Below are 22,730 nucleotides of genomic sequence, written 5' to 3'. Positions count from 1 at the left end.
ACATTCAGGCAAATTGCAGTGACAAAGATTAACTGATTCATCAAAAAAAAAAAAGTCACAAACTCTTAGTCTGCAAATGCTGGTCTAAAGTAAACGAGGGTTGTGTTTGTGTGTGTGTGGTCACCGTTTGACCACATCTTGACCTCTGTCAGAGAAAGCTGAGGAGGACAGGTACTCAAATAACTGTACCTGGACAACTAATCCTGCCCACTGATTGGTTTGTAACCCAATACCTCGAAGTTAATCCTGCTACTTTTACTGACGAGGCGTTAGTCCAGCGGCGTGAGGGCTGAAACAGCTGGAGGAGTGTGTTTCAGAGAGACCTGAAAACAAACATAAATACCTAACCATGTTTATGACACACAAACACATACAGATGCTCACATAAGCGTCCACACATGACAGATGGGTGACGAGTGCCGACATTAAAGCACAAACACTTAACCGACGGATGAGCAAACAAAATAATCAGATAATTTGTCTAATAATTCCTCTGCTGCACTGCTCTCTGGGCCAGATGTTGTGGCAGTAATTACATCATTATCCTGTGTTTTGTTAGTGTCATCTCACCACTTGTGGTGTTTTTAATTAATAGCCGGAATAACACAAACACAACAGCTGCCTGAAAAAAAACAAACCCCAGCGGCCAAAAATACAAACAGCTGGAGCCTGAACAAATGTCTGGCAGTCAGGTCTGTCATGGCAGAGACACACAGTCGGACACATGTAAGGAAACGCATTAACACCCTCCGATTTCACATATCGACGCAGTGGAAATAATGTTATCAAACACTGGATTTGTTCCTTAACTCAGCAGTATCAATCTACTCAACATATCTGTAAGAAATACGGAAAAAAATCTTTTTACTTCTTTCTTTAGAATTTCTTTTCAATAAGTGAATCATTTAATGACAGTTGATCACCATCTTTCAGCAGAGGTGGGAAGTAACTAAGTACAAATTGTCTTTCTACTTCAGTAGATTTTTCATGTATCAGTATTTTACTTGAGTGTTTATTTTTCTGACTTTTTACCCTTACTCCCTGCATTTTAACATAAATATATGCTCTTTCTGCTCTTACATTGTCAAAACAGGCTCATTACTTTAGTTTTAATGCATTTCAGGGGAATTATGGATTAGTTGGATGGGACAATAAATATAACTAACATAGAAAAGACCATTTCTTGTAGCACTCATTGGTGCATTCATGGACAACTGACCTAACAAGATGATAACAATATAAAAGATATAACAAGATATAACATGAGAAAAACTACAGAAAAGATGTAACAAGATGAAAATTAGTTGCCTTTTAGTTAGTAGTCATTAATTGTGGATTCAACTAAGTTGTTCAGCCAGTTTTGTTTGTTTGTTTGTTTGTCAGCGGGTTTACAGAAAAGCTACTGGCCTGATTTCATGAAGGTTGGTGGGAGGACGTAGCATGAGCCAAAGGAACAAGCCATTATTGTTTTTACAAAAAAAGATTACAAAATAGATGTGTACGTGTTTCTTCTCTAGAGAAGACATGAAAAGATTAGTTGGATGTTAGAAACAAACGGTAGAGGAATAAGGGAAAGTCTGAAAAATAGCGGGACAGGGATGTAGGAATAAAAAGCCGAAGCGAGGATGCAGGGAAATGAAGTTGGGGTGAGAACGAGTGAAAAGAGGAGTAAGGCAACGAGAGGAGGGTCAGCTCAGCTGGAGGGAGGGAGAGTTTGGGGGGAGGGAGGATACAGCCCCCATCCTGTCTGGTGTGGTTTGGGGTAATCTGGTCTAATCTGCTGCATGTTAACCTATCTGAGCAGCAAGAGCCAGATTATCCCTCTAACAATGGCCACACGCTCATCTGCTAAATTACTCCACTCAAAATCATATGCTGCTGCAGAGACACACGAACACGCAGAGGCATCATCACTCAGGCTCAGACGGACACCCACACAGATTTCAGGGGGCCATCAGTGTATTATATTTCAGCGTGCATGGAGATTGCACTGCTTTGAGCTCTCATTTAGAGCCTTAAAATCACATTCAGAGGAGAGGTTTGATCATTTCTCTCACCCCGAGGTTACAACCGCAAGTGGAAAAAAAAAAAAATCCTTCACAGTGAAAAGACAAGAGTGGGTGGAAGAAGAGGAAGAAGAAACACAAGCGCGGGTAAAGCAGGAGGGATACCTCTAGCGTTTTCCTCCCTGCTGAGCTATTCAGCTGCTGGTTTTCTTCTTCACTGTGTCAGGGTCGAAGGGTCAGCTGACCTTGAGATGGAGAGAGCACAACAACCACTGGCACTGAGCACCTTCACGGCCCTTTCAGGAAAGGAAGAAATCAACACAATGCTTAATACAGCTGCAATAAATATAAATGTATAACCAACGTAACAGAGGGCAGGTTCAGTGTCACCGTGTATGTGCCCTGTAAATTGAATTTCTTTGAGCTTTTCAAACAGCTGCAGATTAGAGGTTGTGGACCGAGAAGCTCTGAGGGTTTCACATAAGCTGCTATCCATTCAAATAAGAGAATAAAATGTGAATAAGAAGGAGGCCGGAGGAGCAATACTAAGATGGAGAGCTGAAAGTCTCTGAAAATGTGACGTGTTTATGTCATTAAACAAGACTAAAGCTCCTTTTACACTGGCCAAAAACCCCACTAACATCTGGTTTTTGTCTTCAGTGAGAAAGGTTACAACCGGCTTTCACTCTCAGGTCACATGACCCTTCAGTGGTCACAGGTATTTATCAACTCCAGCTCCGATCGGCAGCGATGGCACATGACACTAATTTTCATTGCTTTTCAGCTGAGGCAGTCAGAGCTTGTCACCTTTGTCAGTAACTTCTGCAGCTCTTTTGCTCCTTTTTCATCCACTTGAAGCTGTGTATTTACTGTAAAACAGTGAATAAACGCTTTATTTCCTATATATTGTTCACAATAAACATCCCTTGTTATTTAGTTATCTAAAAGCTTTTACCTGAAGCAGTAAAATCGGGATTGAGCATGAAACAGTAAAATAAAGCAGATACCTGAAAGTACAAACAGCGACACAGTTAGAAGCTACAAAAGCACTGAGAGCTGAACACAAGGACACTTTTAAAAATGTCTTTCTATCTGCTCTTCTGCACAGACAGGAGTTCAGTCTCGGCTTTCCAGCACACATCTGAAAAACAGACAACAACAGAAAAAAAACAGAAGGCAAACTTGTTTACTTGCAATGGAAAAAAGGTCAATCGCTTATTTTTTTTAGCACACACTCACACAGACACAGGTATCAAGTCTCAAGCTGGTATTACTTCAGTCTCAAGTATCGTATTAGTATTGAGTATTGTGATACTAAATCTGATATTGGTGTCAAAGTCAAAAGTTTGGTATTGTGACGACACTTTTTGTGATCTTTTCTGAGCATTTTGACCAAAATAAACTGGTTCCAAGCCTGAAAAGTTGGTTACCAGCTCAAACCTGAAGTGCAAGCATGCTATATTCTACAGGTCGCACTCCACTGATGATGCATTCTTGATAACAATAGTTCACCTTAAAACTTTTGTAGGCTGGTTTGCAAGACAGCACCAAGGTTCTAAGAATCTTAAATGGAACAGGTTCAGGAACCAGAGCTAATTTGGTGGAAAAGGGGTAAGAGTGGGACTCTGGGATCACTGAAGCTAGTATCATCATCATCTAAGGCACATAAATAAAAACATAAAAACTTGTGCTATGTAGATGCCAATGGTGTAATGTAAATAAGTAATTTTACTCAAATACTGTACTTAAGGTACTTGCATGGATGCATTATTGAACAGGAAAACTACCACAAAGAGACACAGTGTTTCTGTCAATCTCTAATCTAAAAGACGTGCCAAGGCCTGTCATTTCAAAATCCATTCATGAGTACCTGTACTTTATTTGAGCATTTTCTACGTATTTAATGTAAAACTTTTATCCAACTACATCACAGAGGGAAATGTTGTATTTTATACTACATTTATTACTTGGTTACAGTTAATGCAAAATAAGAAAGGCTTGAATTTATTTATTTTTTTTTTATCTCACAATCTATGCAAGATGCATAATCTACATCCAAATGTTATTTTCTTGTGCACAAAAAAGCATCTTTTGGGATCATGGCAGGTACAAAATCAGTTTAATAAAAGGACCCATCCTGCATAAAGTTTATTTTTTATACTTCAGATCCATTTTGCTGACAAAACTTTAGCTCGAGTATCATTTTGGATGCAGGACATGTTAGCACTTTTTCAGGACTTTTTCCACCAATAGTGGATGAAAATGTTGACCTGCTGATAGCGACAGAGGAACAATCTGTGAATATCATGGTAATCCACTCAGTAGTTGTTGAGATATTTCAGTCTGGTCAAAGTGACGGATCGACCGACCGTCTGACCGACAGACTGACGCTGCCGTTTCTGAGTGCAAACAAAAACCAAAGAGGCGGTGTCTCTTGGACTAATCTTGTTTTGTTTTATGTCATGTTCTTCTACAAAAACAAATTAAAGTGAAAGAGATTAAAGACAAGGGGTGCACACACACATTTTAACGGGTCAGTGTCTATTGTTTGGTAATATCAGGCTTAAAGTGAATCAGTGAGAGGGCGCACTCCATACTCCACCATCATCAAATTAAAATCACCCCTTTTACCCCCCCCAAAACACACACACACACACACACACATCACACACCACCACTGTAATATATTTGGACCGCTCATTCACAGTCTAACACACATGCTCTGCAATCCCATAATCCCACTCCAGATTGAGAACACCTTTAAGATACGGCATGATTATGATTAGAGATTATGATCAAATTATGACAGAGTGACAGATTAGACAGGGTGTGTGTGTGTGTGTGTGTGTGTGTGTGTGTAAATGCAGCGCATCACAATCATTTAACAAAATGTCTTTCTTTGCAAGGCATTCTGGTTTAATTTGTTATTTATACTGCACCAAGAGGAGTAGGAGATTATTTTTAGAAAAGAGAAAAGACAAACACATATGAAGTGGACAGATGGACAGTTTTCTTGTTCTGAAAATTGTCTTCTTACAATAGAAATTGCAGAACTGGATTATCACCAAAATCTAACACATAGCTCCTTAGCACAAGGCCTGTCTGACAACCAAACCTCCTGAAATCTGTTCATATATTTGTTCATAAATTCATTGATCTGTCACTGTCAGATGTTCGTTTTCCCCAGAGGATGAATCCAAATGACATGAGTGAGCCTGACTCAACAACTATTGGACAGACTGTCATGAAATATAGTTCAGACATTCATTGTGCCCAAAGGATGACTTCTGCTGACTTAACTGATCTCTTAACTTTCCATAAAGCATCGCCATCGGATTAAAATCCTAATTTGTCTTAAACCTTAATTTATGACCAAACAAATGATGATTCCCATCAGCCTCATCTTGTTACATCTTTTTTGTCTTGTTACGTATTTTTCTTCGTTTTTGTTCTGTCTTTAGTCTTTTGTCTTGTTTTGTCTTTTACATTGTTTTTGATCTTGTTACATCTTTTTCATCATGTTACGGATTTTTTGTCTTGTTACGTCTTTTTTTCATTTTTGTTTTGTGTCTTGTTACATCTCTTTTGTCTTTTTATATCTTTTACATTGTTTTTTTGTCTTGTTACATCTTTTATTTTGTTTTGGTCTGGTTATGTCTTCTTCATTATGTTAGGTCTTTTTTGTTTTGTTATGTCTTTTTCTTTGTTTTCATTTTCAGCTCTGCATTTAGTGCTAATTAAGCTGCATTTATACTTCATGGTACGGCTTGATTACCTTGCAAGACAGCTGGATTTGCATGATCGTGAGAATCCATCTCGCCAGGCTTCAAGTTAAATTTGTATCTGCAACAAAAGTGGTGCAGCCAATCAGCATCCTAGGAGGGACTACTGGCAGCTACAGGCTGGTTTTAGGTGTGACAATGTGACGTTTCACAGTGGAAAAGATGTTTTTGCTCTTCTCCTGACCAGCTTAGGCAAACATTTGATCTGATTGGTTGACGTTTGCCCATGTTAGACGTTATATACAAATGGTTCATCTAATCAAGTGCCACGTGTTTTTTGAAAGTGCCTGCCCTTTTCCAAACAGTTTCTAAGGACGGCTTCCCAGATGGCATTTTAACATGTTGCTGTTAGCATTTAGCTCGACTCAGCTCAGCTTTTTTTGTTCTATGACTTGTGTGTGCAGTTCTTGTACTTAGTTACTTCCCACCTCTGCCTATGGAGGGGGCGGGGTTTATCACCTATAATTTAGCCAGCCACCAGGGGGCGATGGAGATGTTTTTGGCTTCACTTTTTTTTTGGGATGATGTGCAATAATCCCAGTTAACACTTGAATCACAGCCTGCAGTGTTTTTATCTGGTGGATATTTTCAGGATGATTTTTGAGTACACATTAAACACATTCATAACCTGATCATTAGAATGAATTACTTATTATTATATCATTGATTATTTAAAGCTGTTTCATATTTATTGTATACAATTACACAGTTGTATTTATTTTCCTTCTGTTTCTGATGGTCTCTGCTTTTACTGAACACTAACTTGTTTTTGACAATTTTACCAATTTTCTTTTTTGATTTGTAAGATTCAACTATCCAGAGATGAAAAGTACAAATACTTAGTTACTGTACATAAGTAGAGTTTTCAGCTATATGTACTTTGGTTGAGTATTTCTTTTTCTGACTTTTTCCTTTCACTCCCTACATTTTAACACAAATATCTACACTTTCTACTCCATACATTTTCTTGTTACTTTGGTTTTAATGCAAGATAAGAACAATATTTCTCAACATAACAAAACCTAACAAGATGAAAACGACATAAAAGGTGTAACAAGACAAATACAACATGACAAGAAATAACAAGATGAAAATGACGTAAAACACACAACAATACAAAAAATAACATAAGACAAAAATGATGCAGAAGATGAAACATGACGAAAATTCTGTTAAAAATGTAACAACAAAAATTATGTAACAAGACAAAAATAAATTAAAGGATCCAACAAGACAAAAATGACATAACAAGGAGTAACAATATAAAAAAAACAGTGTAAAAAAAAGATGTAACAAGACAAAACAGGCAGAGATGGAGACCAGAAAATGTTCAGTTTGCTTTTCACAGAAGCAGCTGGTAGAAATGTCCTTCAGAGGGCGACTTTTTACTTTTATACTTTGAGTACATTTCGGATTCTGTACTTTTTCCACTTATACTCGAGTACAGAAGTTGAATCAGTACTTCTGCTTCTACCAGAGTCTTTCTTTGACACTAAATCTGAACTTCTACTTGACTACAGAATGTGTATACTTTTGCCACCTCTGCAGGTATCTGCTTTGTTGTACTTCTCTACCTACCTGCAGAAAACGTTTTTGAACCTTCTCTCCTCCATCGAGATCAAAGGTCAAAGTCAGCTACAGCGCAGGATCCTCGGAGCTGGTAACACTTCGGTATCTTGCCTAAAGACACCTCAGCAGTGTGTTATTGACTCACCTGCTGCCCTCACTGTTACATCTGTCCCATGAAAAAGATTTAACTGTCAAAAAACATGGAAACAAAACAAGCTGAGACAGTAAAAATGGAAACGTATGTGGGTGGAAGCTTTTCAAATGACTGATAACCCTGTCATGTTTGTTCTGAAGTCTGTATCATGAGGTAAGTTCAACTTTGTCAGGCTAACCGGTGTCACAGAGCTTGTTATCAGCAGTTAACTCTGGGATTTCCAGTTCAGTTCATGTGAAAGTCATTTTTAATTGCAAACATCAACCAGAACCATGATGAAATATTTCATATGAGGTCAAACTTTGATACCAAGCTGATAAATTTCTATTTCATAGCTGTAAAACCACCGAAAAATATCTAAATGTCAGAAGCAAGGCTATAAATATATGTGTAAATTATTAATTAAGTGGGTGCTAATTATAGGTGTGGATTTTTCCTATTAAAAGCTAACAAGAGGTATACTTTTTATTATCACTTATCATCACAAACTCACCTCGTGCTATTCTGAGCTGCAGCGCTGGAATAAGAGTGTAAAAGCACCAACGCTGTCAAAACACCCTGGTGGGAAAATTAAAAGATCAACACGATCTGCAGCTGTGATTTAGTTCAGTGTGGTAAAACTTAAGCTCAGACATGGAAAACCTGGGACACTGAAATGATTGTACTGACCTATAAAAACAGCCCTTTATTACTTTGTCACTTTATTGTAAACACTCGAAGGCCTGCTTTATGTCCATGTCACAATCCTGTAGAAACTATGACTCAGTTTTTCCAGTGGTCTGATTTTAATCGGATCCTCAGAAGTTAACCTGCTACCAGTGGTGGACGTATTCATATCCTTTACTTTGGTTTAAGGACTAATAAACTGGGTTTCTGCAGATCTTTTTATGATCATTATTAATGCAATTCAAGTCTTCTTTCATGTCCATAATGGCAAAAAAGTCCAAGCAGTTTGAATTCGTGGTTATTAGGTTAATGTTGGTTTTCATTTTGTGTGATCCTTACTCATCTTCCCAAACACATTTTAAAGCAACACTAAAGTAAATGCAACTTTATGAAAGTATTATGTCAACTTCATAATTCAATCGTTTTCAAAGAGGAGTCAAAATCAGTATAATGCCTAAAGTTCATATTGGATTTCAGACTTGCAGACCTGTGTGTTAAATTATTATATCATTAGATTATTATTACATATGCATTTATGTAACAGCGGGAATTTCCGTTTGATTTGTCGTGGTTGGAACAGAGCGGAATCGCCTGCCTCGATCTGTTAGTGTGTTTGTGTTATTGTGTGACTTTGGTGTTTTAAAAGGTTTTTTTCTGATTCGCCAAAGTCGCACAATTACACCGACAAATGAACTGTTCATTGTAGAAGTAGACCAGCAACTCCTGTGTTCTCTGAAGTAAAATCACTGTTTTTGTTAAGGAGTTTGGTTGGTTTGGTCAGAGTGATACTTGCTTATATAACTGCAGTTTCCTGTCAGAAAAGGCCGTCTTACAGCGAGGTAAAGCAGTGAAAATATCCTAAATACAGTGTACATGTCAACTGCCATCTACTGTAGGTAATACACTGACTATGGATAAGTACAGGCCCATGAAAATACAGAAAGCATCAAAAGATGACACAGATATTGACAGCCTGGACACAGACGTACACAAACATCCACAAAAGACTTGACGTCTCTTATTAAAATACGCAGCCACCACCACGGGATCCTTGGCAGGTATTTTATTTCATATATAGACGCTTTCTGTAATCAAATGTGAGTGCAATCAAACAACAGCAATACAAACATTACCAATGCAGTCTGAGAACCAGGAACAGGGTTAAAACAGGGAGTTCACTCACTCTACACAGCGAGCAGCTAGTAACCTCATGGACAACATTAAAAAAAAAACAAAAAAAAAAAACTTTCCACTGTCAGGACAGTCCGCAGTCGTGTGTCCTTCCAACCATGATGGTGGCGAGGAAGGGAGGTCCCACCACGCTCCGACCAGTGATACAACACCCATCCTCCCCGCCACCCCGCCTCCATGAGTCCCAACTTGCACTCGGCTCTTCAGTGAATAAGATAACCTCCCAATTTCCCCATCATGATTATCATCGTCATCATCCTAATAGTATCAACAAAAAAAAAAACAAAACAAAACAAAAAAAAAATCAAAATCATTTCCACTTCTTCTCACACGGCGGCAGGCAGGAGCCAATCAGAGTACAGAGAGGTCCTTCGGGTTCAGTCAGTCTCAACCAATGGCTGTCCATCCATCCCACCGTCCATCCCTCCATCCCTCCGGCTCGACTAGAAAACCACGTAGCTGTACATGTTGAACCAAAGTCCTCATGCAGTGCCCTGCGAAGGTGGCACATCACATACGTGCACAGGTGGAAGTGTGGGGGGGGTGGTGGAGGAGGGGAGGGGAGGGGGGGTGTTTATGGTTTCGGTGTGTGTCTGTGTGTGTTAGAGAGAGCGTGTGTGTGTGTGTGTGTCTTTTTAAGAGGGGGAGAAGCAAAGGTGTTAGGCGATTATCAGACCCAGGAGCACAAAAAAAAAAGAAAAAAGTCCAGGAGAAGAAGAATTACATACAAAGTCTTTATCCACAGTCTGTCTTCTCTTGGCCCTCCTCGAAACACTCACACACACACACTCACACTCACACTCACACACACACACACACACACACACACACACACACACACACACACACACACAAACACACACACTCCTCTCTCTCTCTCACACATACACACACTATAGGTCCTCATGTCATTGTGAAGTCAGGTGTCAACATTCAAGAAGAAAGAAAAGAAAAACACCTCAATGGTAAAAATCATCTCTACCATCACAATGCTTCAGTTCATAAAATCTTGACATTTCTGAAAAGTGATTTTTCCTCCAGGTTTTTAAAGCAGTATGCGTGTGTGTGTGTAGTTGTCGTTGTCGTCTTTGTCCCACTGCTGCAAACACGCACACACACACACACATGCACAACCAACATACGCACACTCACGCACTCCAACACACACCACATGTCCTCTTTTTAGTGGAGAAAGACATGGCGCAATGGAGAAGAGAGACACGCTCCTCCTTTTTGGGCGGATGCACCGATCGACCAGGAGGAGGAGGAGACGGGGGTCGTTGCCACGGCTACCAGGGGTCTTCCAGCTCGCTGGCAGTCTGGGTGAGTAAAAAGAAAAGGGAAAAGAGACGGAGAGAGGTGTGTGTTAGCTTTGTGCTGCTGCGTCTTCAACTGCTCCTGATGCCTTTAAATAATGTCAAATTTTGAACCTCGCTGCCCTCTTTTTATCTACTCAAACTGAATGGATAACGGTGAAAGATTCCCCTGCACGCTAACACAACCAGATACCCAGACCTCTGATGACTCACCTTGCGGAGAATCACGAGGCCAACTGTCAGACTGAAAAACGGGGAGAAATGGAGAGAATGGAGTCCCTATAGTCTACAGCAGCTCCCCTCCGCTCGTCACCGCCGCCACCGCCAGCTCATGCGATGAGGCGGCAGGCGTTTATTTTGAGCTTTCGAACTTGAGAGCTGCTATTGTTTTAAAGGAAACAATAAAATGCCTTTGAAGGGATAGTTTGAATTATTTTAGGTACTTATCAATTCTCAGTGTATTGCCTACAGTAGATGGAGGTCAGCACATTTGGAGAAGCAGAGAGGATGAACTGCTGTGGACAGGGTCAGCAGCAAAATGTATTTTAGCCACTTAAAAAAAGCCCACATAAAAAGAAATCTATCCTGTTAAATGTATGTTATATTTAGAATATTTTACTACTTTACTTTGCAGTAAGACAACCTTTTCTGGCAGGTGATCACCATTATATAAGCTGCTCTCCAAGGCAACCAAACTCCTTAAGGAAAAACATTAATTTTACTTCACAGAACACAGGAGAAGCTGGTTTCAATGGATTTGTTAGTTAGTGTTATTGTGTCTATTTGGTGAATCAGAACTAACCCTTTAAAAGACCAACGTCACACAGTAACATAGACAAACAAACCAATCGAGTCAGCGGTAGAGCAGAAACTCCTGTGTTCTGCGAGGCAAAATCACTGATTTCGCTTATGGAGTTTGGTTGGTTTTGAGGGAGCGATATTTGTCTTATATATCAGCGATTTCCCATCATAAGAGACTGTCTGATGTCACGGTAAACTGGTGAAAATACTCTAAATATAGCGCACACTTAACCTCATATGTGCAGGTTTCAACAAGTTAAATTTAAGACTATTTAAAAAACATTTTGAATGCAATTTAAGACCTATTTCACATCCATAGTTGCAAAAAAATACATGCAGTTTGTATTAGTGGTCATTGGTTCAGTGTTTGTTTTGTAGCTGTTACAGTGTAATGAATACTTTTTTTTTTTTTTTACTGAAAAACACATTTAAAAGCAAGACTGAAGTTAATGCAACTTTATGAGTCACATTAACTTCATATTTCAACCTGTAAAAGTCATATTTAGACATTTAAGGCCCAAAGTTCGGATTATTGGGTTTTAAACTTTTAAAGGACCTGCAGAAACCCTGTGAACTGACATTGATTTTTTTTAGGTGGACCTTTTTTATGTCTCTAAAATACATTTTGCTGCTGACTCTGTCCACAGTACCAAATTGCTTAGCTTCCTACTCCTGCTGCTTTGCTAACCTGGGTGCATGTTGGCCATTATGTAATACACTGACTATGGAGAAGTACCTCTTACAACTCCACATTAAATAATCTGAAATATCCCTTTAAGCAGCTGAGATGAAATTATGAGTCAAGGCTAAAGCTAAAAGCTAACAGAGGAGGGCAAGAAGGAAGGTGAGGATTTACTTTCTGCTTGAGTTGTTCTCAAAAACACTTCACAGCCTACACAGAAACATAAACAACACATTAAATATGAGGAACAGCCCTTTATCAAAGGCCACCATATTACTCAGGGCTCTGTCAGGGATTCATACTAAACTAAACTCATCTTAAAAGGGAAAAGATGACTTGTTCTGCTTCAATGCGAGACAAAAAGAAGAAAACACAGCTGTACAGTGAGATCACAGTGAGATACACTTGACACAGATCATAGCATTATACCTCAAATCACTTTTATTTGTTCATTTGTCATTTTTAACTGTGTGGGACTGATTTGGCCCAACATATAATTGCATACAAATACAACTCACACACACACAGACGCACACACATACACACAGTGTTTAGCATAACCTCCCCTCTGATAGTTAAGTGCCTTATATTGAAAAGATAAGTGCAGTGCATGCATTACCAGAGTCACTGGGTACTGGTGGGCATTATGAAGACTCATAATAACCTCCCTCTGCCTGCTGTTAAAGAAGAGGAATAAAAGCAAGGCAGGTTCAGTCTGTCTGAGTCAAGAAGAGGGAGAGTTTTAGATTGAGTTGTTTTAAACAGTCACAACCTCTGAGGAATTAAATATATTCTGTATGTGGGCTTTTATCAGGCTGAAACACATCCTGACGCAGCTAATACCACATTTAACACTTCAGGGGCAAATATTTTAAAAACTACTGGATGGATTGATATTTGGAGGAAACATTTGTGTAATACTTGAATCCATGACAGAGTATCTCTAATGATAACATAGCATGCTGGCATGTTAACATGATAAATATTACCATATTAGCAAGCTAACACGATAAACACTTAATGCTCAACGTTAGCATGAAAACAAGCCAAATACTGAAATGTCATAAGTTAGCTGTTAGCATGTTGACTTGCACCAATGTGCTAACATGCTAACTAACAGGCTAAAGTGTGCTAAAACAAAGGCAAAATTGTCACCTAAAGCAAGATGGTTGATTGTGTCTGAAGTTCTTAAAGAGACAGTTCACCCCCAAAATCAAAAATACATGTTTTCTGTTCTTCCTGTGGAACTATTTAGATTGTTTTGGTGTATGCTGCTGAGTTTTGGAGATATTAGCTGTTGAGATGGAACTAGGCGGCACTCAGCATTCGGGACTCATAACACCAAAAACGAAAACAAAAAAAGTTTGGAAAAACTTTTTAAGAAATCATAACCCAGGCCTTGTTGTGAGTAGTTTTGTGAAGGAACTATTTTCTTTATACCAAACTACATCCATCAACTGTATCACCGTGGAGAATACATCTTTATGACCGATATCTCTAAAACCCACATCAAAACAACCTACATGGACAAGTAAGAGGGAAAATGTGTATTTTTTATTTTGGGATGAACTGTCCCTTCAACGTCACAGGTTAGGTTCTACCCAGTTTGACTCAGCTAAACTTCCACCTGTCTAAGATTTATTTTATCAGAAAAGTTGCACCTAAGCCCAGCAGTAGCATGTTAGCAATGATGACATTAGTGTCGAGCTCAAATCAGCTAGCATTATCATGCTAACATGCATTACTAGCATTTAACATTAAGTAAACATAGATGAAGACATTTTACCAACAACAGCACACTGATAAACCAACAGTAGCACTGTTCACTCCCTTAGAACGCAGCTGTGCACTTAACTTTAAAGGGTAAATTCACCACTTTTCATTTGGCTGTGCAGTCAGTGTAATAAATGTAGTCAATTGAAGTTATAAATTCCTCAGTGAGTGCTATATTGACCAAGACCCCGCAATGACTAATGTCACAATGATGTCACTGGATGCAGGAAGAGCTACAGGCTATTTCAGCTTGGATGTCTAGTCTCCTCCTCTGAGTAGCCAGTGAGTATTTCTGACGCTATGTTATGGCCAATAAAGTAATAGCTATAGGCTGGGGGGCTAATATATGGCAACATGGGCGTCAGAAACTTGCACACAATGCATCCTGGTACATGTAGGCACTGCCAGCATTGCTTCATTCAACAGGACAACTCAGCTTCCTTGGTCAAAATAACACACACTCTGAGGAATTTGAAGCTTCACTTCAGTTGACTACATTTACCATCGACACTGAGTGGACACCCACATAAAGTGTGGTGAATTTTCCCTTTAATGGGGGTGGGGCAGTTGACGGGGCGCACACTTGCCAAACCAAACAAAAGTACGTGTGAAAACACCTTTGATAAAAGATTAATCTCACTTTTGTGACACTAGTCTGAGTACGTTTTCTAGTGTAGTGTCTTCCTCTTGTCATTGTGTTGCACTAAGCTGTAATGGTCTCCTTACTGCCCCCTGAGGCCAGAGGGCAGAAAACATTCACTGGTACCTGACAGTTGGTAAGAACCGCAGTTGTAGCAGGTGTTTTTCCCACAATCGCCACAAGGGGCAAAACGGAGCTCGGTAACACATTAAAATAACGATCATTAATAAATGTTAAATTTTTATTAACAGTTACAGTGAAACCACAAAATGATGGTTAATGATGTTTAATAATTATTAGTAATGCTATAGTTGACATTTATTATGTACGGAAATATAAAATAGTTCAGTAATGTAATCATAACATTATGATCTCGTCAGCTATAATACAAAATACAATCTTTGTTACACAAACTAATGATAAAATAATATTAATTGTAGAATTACTAATGCTTAATAAACATATTTATATTTCATTTTTAACAGTAAAATAACTACTAACAAAGTTTAATTAACTATAAATGCACCATTTATTAATGCTGGTTATTATAAAATGTTACCATACTTTTAGCTTTACGAGAGAAAAGACTTCAAACGTGAAGACTGGCTGGTTGTCACGGCAAACGCGCGTCTGGTTAATCACCACTCCTCCGTTAAAGGGCAGTGAAGTCACCTCCTTGAGCTGTTCTATGGCTCTTCACAGGTTTGTCTCCAATGAAGTGGAAGACAGTCCCAAACTGCTCTGTTTCTACAGTAGCTGTGATGTGAGCTGCTAAAAGCAGTTTGCAGCTAACACTGACAGAACGACAGAACACTGACTGTAAAGCAAGATACTGCACAGTTAAGAAGAAAAAAACAACACTGTACAAAAGGATAAACCCTTTTGATTTTGGAATATTTATGACCTTTCATCTTGCGCCACAATTTTCCCCATTTTTAATCCATCCAATAATTTTATTTTCTGGAGGATAAAAAGTCTCATTTTTATTGGAACACACATCTTTATGGCCCCTTTGGTCACTTGGTACCAGTGTGTTTACTGACACACTCGCATTCTCCTGAATAACAACAGCCAGGAATAAAATCTAACCTCTGTGTGCGTGACCGTGAGGCAGCGTGCTAACACATTAGGTGAAGTGGAAATAGGTATATGTGGTGAGGGGAATGATTTTAATGAAATGAAGCTCATTCTATGAGTATACACCCACAAACCCACCTACACAAGTGTCCCTCTGTGTTAAACTGCCCAGTTTTTTAGTACCCAGACTGCTTTGAACAACCAAAGGAGCTGATAAATGGGCGAACACTCGCCCACCACCAGAAAAAAAAACTAGTTTCAGTAGTGATGGTTGGTCTCTTTCTCGGTCACTTGAGCTCATGCAGACTCACATACACGCACATACATACATACATACATATACGCAAAAAAGAGTGTGTTCTGAGTCTGTAGGTGGAGTTGGCCTGGAGACGGTGCAGTTCAGCAGGTCTCCTCTCCTTTTCTTTGTCAGTTCGTCCACTGTAAGATGGGGTGGGGTGGGGGGGGGTGAGGCTGGAGGGGTGGGGAGGGATGTTCAAGTAGGAAAATCAGCCAGAAGCCAATACTGGTAAATGTAGGCCATGAGGAGTGCAAGGTTCATTTCTGCTTCACCAGCCACTTTTGCATGTAATAATGATTTGTTATTGATTATTTTCTATTGTAAACATCAGTCTGTGTGATCAGGCTGTAAAAGTGGCTGGCAAGTTTGGGGATCCAAGCCAAGGTGGTCAGAGGGAAAGAAACACACGCACACGCACGCACGCGCGCGCGCGCGCGCACACACACACACACACACACACACACACACACACACACACACACACACACACACACACACACACACACACACACACACACACACACACACACACACAAACAAAGAGAGAGTCCTCACTAGGTGTATATATGTGGCTCGGAGACAGACCTTGAATAGACAGAGCGGCCATTTTTATTCCCGCTGCATTATTAAAGGGATAGTTCATATTATTTGATGTGGAGTTGTATGAGGTACTCAGATAGTCAGTGTATTAACTACAGTAGATCTCAGCCGACACACCCCCAGTTTGAAGAAGCAGCGAGTTGTTTCAACACAGAGCCAAAGCAATGAACTGCTGTGGACAGGGTCAGAAGCAAAAGGTATTTTAGGGGATAGCTCACCCAAAAATCAAAAATACATAATTTACAGATACAGATATCAGTGGTAGAGGTGTCTATTGATTTAAAAAAGGCCCACCTCAAAAGAAAAAACAAAACAAATAGCATCAGATTACGTCTAAACTAAATTTATAATGTTTTCATCACTTTACTTTTCCATTAAACAACATTTTCTGACATCAAACCACACTTAAGCCAAGTATCACTCTCTCCAAACCAACCAAACTCCATAGGCAAAATCAGCAGTTTTACGTTGTATAACAGGAGAGTTGTTGGTCTACTGCTGCCTCAATCTGTCTCTGTGTTTGTGTTCTTGTGTGGCTTTGGTGAAATGCAATTAACCTTTTTAAACACTGAAGTCACACAATAACACAAACACACTAATCAGTTGCGGCAGCAGTAAACCAGCAACTCCAGCGTTCTGTGAGGTACATTTCTAATTTTGTCTATGGAGTTTGGTTGGTCTGGAGCGAGTGAGAATATGGCTTTTATAACTGTGGGTTCCCATAAGAAAAGGCTGTCTGACAGCAAAGTAAAGCAGTGGAAATATAATGATATTAATATAATGATATTGATTTTTTTTAAATGGGTCTTTTGTAAAAGGGATAGCTCACCCCAAAATCAAAAACACACATGTTCCTCCCTCACCTGCAGTTTCAGAGATATCTTCCATGAAGATGTCTGTCTTGTCTTAAATATAATGCAACTAGACTTGAGGGGCTCAAGGCACCAAAAATGCATCTGGAAAATTCAAAACCAGTGTTTTCCCAAAAATCATGACCCAGTTACTTAAGATAATCTACATATCTTGTGGTGAGCAGTTTTCTTTCTGCAGTAGAGTCTACCAGAAGGACTTATTTTCTCCACGACAAAAACAGTACAGTGTTTAGCTTCTCCTCTCTGCTTATCCAAACTGGGGGCATGCAGACTGCCATCTACTATAGGTAATAAACTGACTATTATTAAACACCTCATACAACCCCATTTCAAAAAGTAAGAACTATCCCTTTAAAATATTTATGAATGGCTGACTATTGGTAGTTATTGGCCGATGTGTCTATTCAGGTTCTGTGATGAAGGAAAGAGGAGGAGAGGTCATAGCACATCTGTCTAGCGCTCTGGGGTCTGATGGATGGGTGGGTGGGTTATGCGGGCAGGCAGCGGGGTGCTCATTCAGAGGAGGGGTCGCACTCAGGGACGGGCGCGTCTTGGCGGGCCTCCGGCTCTGCAGTGGCAGGCGAGGGTGGGGGCGAGGGGGGAGAGGGAGGGGAGGCAGGCTGCTCCTGGCCGTCGCTGTCGTCGTCGTCGACGTAGATCCTCCTGCCCTCCCCTGCTCCCTCGGCAGCGCTCTCCCCCCGCAGGTGGTAGGCGGCCAGGGACTCCTCCAGCACCGTGCGGTACTGCCCCCGGTGGTGCAGGCGGAACTGCCGCAGAGCCTCCAGCAGATGAGCCGCCGTGCTGCCACCTCCCTCCTCACTCTCCTCCTCTCCCCCCGCACAGGCCTGAGGTGACACGCCAGGGGTCAGACTCTGCAGGCACACTCCATGGTCAAACACACACACACACACACACACACATACACACATCTAACAAACAGCGGCACAGTACTCACATCATTGTCACACTAAATATCTACCACACACACTAGCGTGACGAGTCGAACAGGCCCATGCAAACGCTACCTCTGACCCTGTGACCAACAACCCTTTGTGATATTCGCTGTATGGTGTAACAGAGAGGGGGGTGTCAGCACCCACACAGCCCAGAGAAAAGAGCCTGCAAGTCAAGTCTCCACTGACATTAATATGACACACTTGTGCCACTCACACATACACACACACAGCTCCACCATCACATCCACACTGTTTAAAACTGACCTTTTCATTAAAAAAAAAAAACAGGTAAAAATTTTCCTCTTACACTTGAAATGAACCCTGACTCTCAAGCTGGAATTTGATTTGAAGTACTCTGGAGTGATTTTATATTGTCTACAGCTGTATTTACTTATGAGTTATAAGAAACTCTGATTTCTCCTCTTTTGGAGGATTTCATGTACCTGGATCTCCATCTCTCGGTGTCCAGCGTAGTATTTGGAAACAACCTCTCACCTCAATCAGAGCAAGTGCCCTCTGCCTATCCAATATTTATGCAGATGTTTAGGCAGCTAAATAACTCTCTACCAACTAGGAAGTTAAATACTTCTAGCAATCAAAAATAAATATACACAGATCTGAGTTTACAGCACCATCACGATTAGGCTAAGGACAGGTAATCTGTTGGTTGTTGACTAGAAACCAGCACGACGCTGCAGTGTCGTGTGCTTCGTGATTTACATCCTGCAAAAAGTGCTGATTGGGCCCTCAGTGAGGGCAGTTGACTATTAAAGCAATAACATATTATACGATTTCAAGCACTACTCAGAAGCATTTAGTTAATTCACCTGAATGATCATGGCATGATTTTACAGAATTATAATATTCCATTGGTTGATTTATAGCCTAACTGAGAAACACAGGACTGAAAAAAAAAACAAAAACCTTTTTTAAGTGTTGCTGTTGAGTGATGGTCTACCATAAAAACTACTTTACCCTTTCACAGTATTTCAACACATTTTACTTATGCTGTACGCTTCAGTTATACACCATTATACACTTCATTGTGAACAATATGCTTAACAATATCCTATAGCTTATTGTCACTTGGATGGTTGACCTTCTCTGTGTACAATAATGTATGCATGTACAGATTTAAACACTAGAAGTCTGTTTTCACATTCATCTGCTGAAAGTAGAAAGTTCTCTCTTTTCATAGATTCTGGATTTTTCAATGAGGGAAAAGAAGTTCTCATTCCCAGGTTGTGAAATACTGATGTTTTGTCACACCCCTCGGCATCTCACGAATGCACGAAGCTTTAAAGTAACTACAGTGTAAACCCATCCGTGTCAGGTGACGTAGAGTAAAGAGCAAGAAGGTCAGCATGTGAAGACAGTGGGGTCGATGGATTGGTCAAACAAACGCTGGACTTTCATCCAAGAAGCTGAAGTTTATGTCCCATGTGAAACCAAACAGCAGCGAGATTTAAAGATTTTTTTATACCAAAATTAGTGTGTATATCTGAGTTTTTTTAAACACTGGTAAAACTGCTGAATTGATTGATTGATTGATTAACTGCTTTCCCATTGCCAGCACACAAGTTTGGCTTTCTCTGTTTTTTTTTTCCCTGATATGTCATGTCCGATGTCACACAAGCACTGGAAAACTGAGATTCAAGAGCAGAGAGAATGGCATTTATAAAAGTGTCTGTGTGTTCAGTTATCAGTAGCATCTAACTGAAACTCTGCGGTCTGAATTTTAGTTTCTCTCCTGCATTCCTGTTTATACCTTCCAGCATCTGCTTTATTTTACTGTTTTATGTTCGCTTTAAGCTGGGTAAGAGTTGTGTTACTGCTGATGAAAACCCAACATTTCTGATTTTGCTGCTTCATAAAAAAGCTTTTAACTAACAAAATAACGGGACTTTTATTGTGAAGAATTTATACAAAATGAAAAGTATTTCTCCACCATTTTACAGCTGCTAGACTCAGTCAAATGCACACCTTCACGCCATGTTGTAATGGAGATGCAAATCCCTGCAGTGCTGGACTGACAGGCCAAGTCAAACCGGGTCAAGCCAGGCCAGCTCATGCGTATGGATTGGAAAAGGGGCAAAAGAGTCGCAGAAGTTATGGACGTCATGTTTCAAATACCTGTGACTACTGCAGAATCATTTGATGGAGACTGAATGCTGATTTTACCCTTTACCACTGAATACAAATGCCAGATGTTTGTGTTTTTTTGCCTAAAGTAAAAGGGGCTATAAAAAAAAAAAGGGTATCTTGTGCATCATTATGAGACGCCCAAGAGTGTGACAAGGCAGCATCAGTATTTGCAATCTTAGGATGAGAACGGGTTGAATCTTCTACTCAGTAGATTCAACAGATATCGTCTGAAAGGCCTCCAATCAAAGATTCCGATGCCCCAGTACTATCAAACTGTTAAATTCAGGTCAGTTAAGTCGTCCGTAGGTTTGCTAGTTTGAAAGACATGCACGCAGAGGTTTATCGAGGTCTTAATGTACACACTATTTCAAGGATAAATACAGAATTGATCAGACTGCACCAGGCTTCGGCGCTTTTCAACATGGAGTTATTGATTTATCCTGAGATCGCCGAGGTTATTCTGTCACATCCATCCTCCACCCTCATTCACTCACATACATACATTCACGCACACACAAAAGAGTGTCCTTGTCTGGGCTGGTGTGTGTTTATGAGGTCATGTTGAGGGGTGGGGGTGAAAAGTTGGAGGGGTGAGGGGTTTAGAGAGCGATCGACTCACCCCTTCCTCTTCTCTGTGAGGGTTCAGCTTGTTGTACACCGCCTCGATCACACTCCGTCTGTAAACACACAAACAGCACACCGCTCGCTGCTTAGAGAAGACAACAACTCCCTACTTAATACAAACAAGTCTCTGTTCAGTCCCTGCAAATGTATATTGATCAATAACGTTTTAATGGAGCTACAAAAGCAAACGAGTCAATACCCAAGCATCCGCTGTTCATGCATAAACCGACTGCAGGATCACTTTATGAATGTGCACATTTAAGTGTTTTGAGGAGTGTTACCTGCAGGTTTGTAAGTTTTTGAGTGCACACGCATTATCTGTGTGGGAACATGCCTGGCTCAGTATAAGCCTACCAATTATTTTCATTATCAGTTAATCAGCTGATTACTTTCTTGCATAATCATCCATAAAACATAAGAAAACTGTTAAAAAAAAAACAGAAGCCTATCGGGGCTGATGGTGACTTCAAATTGGCGTTTTAGTCTGAACAACAAATCTAAAGATATTCTGTCTACTAGAATATAAAGGGGAAGAAGAGAAATTTGAGCACTGAGCACATTTGAGCCAATGACTTTATAGAAAACATGCTCTAACGTGATATGTATCCGGATATGAAATGACCTACATTGGGATATAGGATTCTGGTCAAATTGCACAGCTCTCTACATTTCCACGACAAATATACCTGGATGAATATAAAACCAATGATAAAAATAACAGGTAACAAGGTAATTCACATTCACAGACTGCATAGTTACTTCTGGCATTTTCTCTTAAAGGCCAGCTCTTTCTAAACTGGCTTTCAACTGACTGATGATTCTACATTTCCTGGACATCATTACATAACACTTACATTTATTTAATTTATATAATTTATCTGTGGAGCTAAAGAAAACAGCTCGATTAACAGAAAATCTACAAATATTTGACTGATGACTGATGAATTGTTTTAGTCATTTTCCAAGCAAATAAATATTCCAAAATGTCTTAAATGTGAGGATTAGCTGCTTTTTTGTCATATCTGATATTAAACTGAGTTTTACTGAGTGTTGATTGAATAAAAAATAGCAATATTAACACATCACCTCAGGCTGTGGAAAGACATGGCCAGCTTTTTTTTCCATTTTTGACCATTTTACAGACAAAATGATTGGTTGATAATAAAAAAAATATTGTATAATCTGAATCTCTCATGTTTATTTAACGCATTTCTTTAAAGAATTAGTTTGGTGACTTGTGAGGGGATCAAACTTTTAGTTCAATTATGACTTGTGCATACATTAGGATGCAATATCCTGGTGATAAATCATGAATTGTATAAGTTTCTAAACCATAACAAAATAATGCATGTGGATAGCGAAATCCAGTAACACGTATAATACAGAATGTTTACGTGTGTAAAAATGTAGTTAAGTGTTGTGTATTTACTTGCTGGCCAGGCCTCCTCCAGGTGGAAGGTTGGGGATGTTCTCTGTGGCAATGCTCCTCAGGACAGACACCAGGTCAGGGGTTCCAGCCTCCCCACAGTTCCCCAGTAGCTCTAAACACAAACATAAAGAGGACAAATGGGTGCGTGA

At 39.8% G+C, this 22,730-nt stretch overlaps 1 protein-coding gene across 1 annotated transcript in view; it reads right to left on the bottom strand.

Annotated features, from left to right (window-relative positions):
- Positions 1–17,398: 17,398 nt before the first annotated feature.
- Positions 17,399–22,730, bottom strand: part of ppm1bb (protein phosphatase, Mg2+/Mn2+ dependent, 1Bb) — a 28,449-nt gene continuing 23,117 nt past the window's right edge. Inside the window, exons 4-6 of the mRNA XM_084740453.1 lie at positions 22,582–22,693; positions 21,148–21,205; positions 17,399–18,272 (exon numbers count right to left, since the gene is read on the bottom strand). Coding sequence (XP_084596579.1) covers positions 17,940–18,272; positions 21,148–21,205; positions 22,582–22,693 — 503 coding nt within the window. The 3' untranslated portion in view covers positions 17,399–17,939. The remainder of the gene's footprint in view (positions 18,273–21,147; positions 21,206–22,581; positions 22,694–22,730) is intronic.

Source organism: Lutjanus erythropterus, chromosome 17 (genome assembly GCF_056507025.1).
Source record: "Lutjanus erythropterus isolate fLutEry1 chromosome 17, fLutEry1.hap2, whole genome shotgun sequence".
NCBI classification, from domain to species: domain Eukaryota; kingdom Metazoa; phylum Chordata; class Actinopteri; order Lutjaniformes; family Lutjanidae; genus Lutjanus; species Lutjanus erythropterus.
Note: the sequence above shows the minus strand (reverse complement) of the source record. Positions and strands in the feature narration are given on the sequence as shown.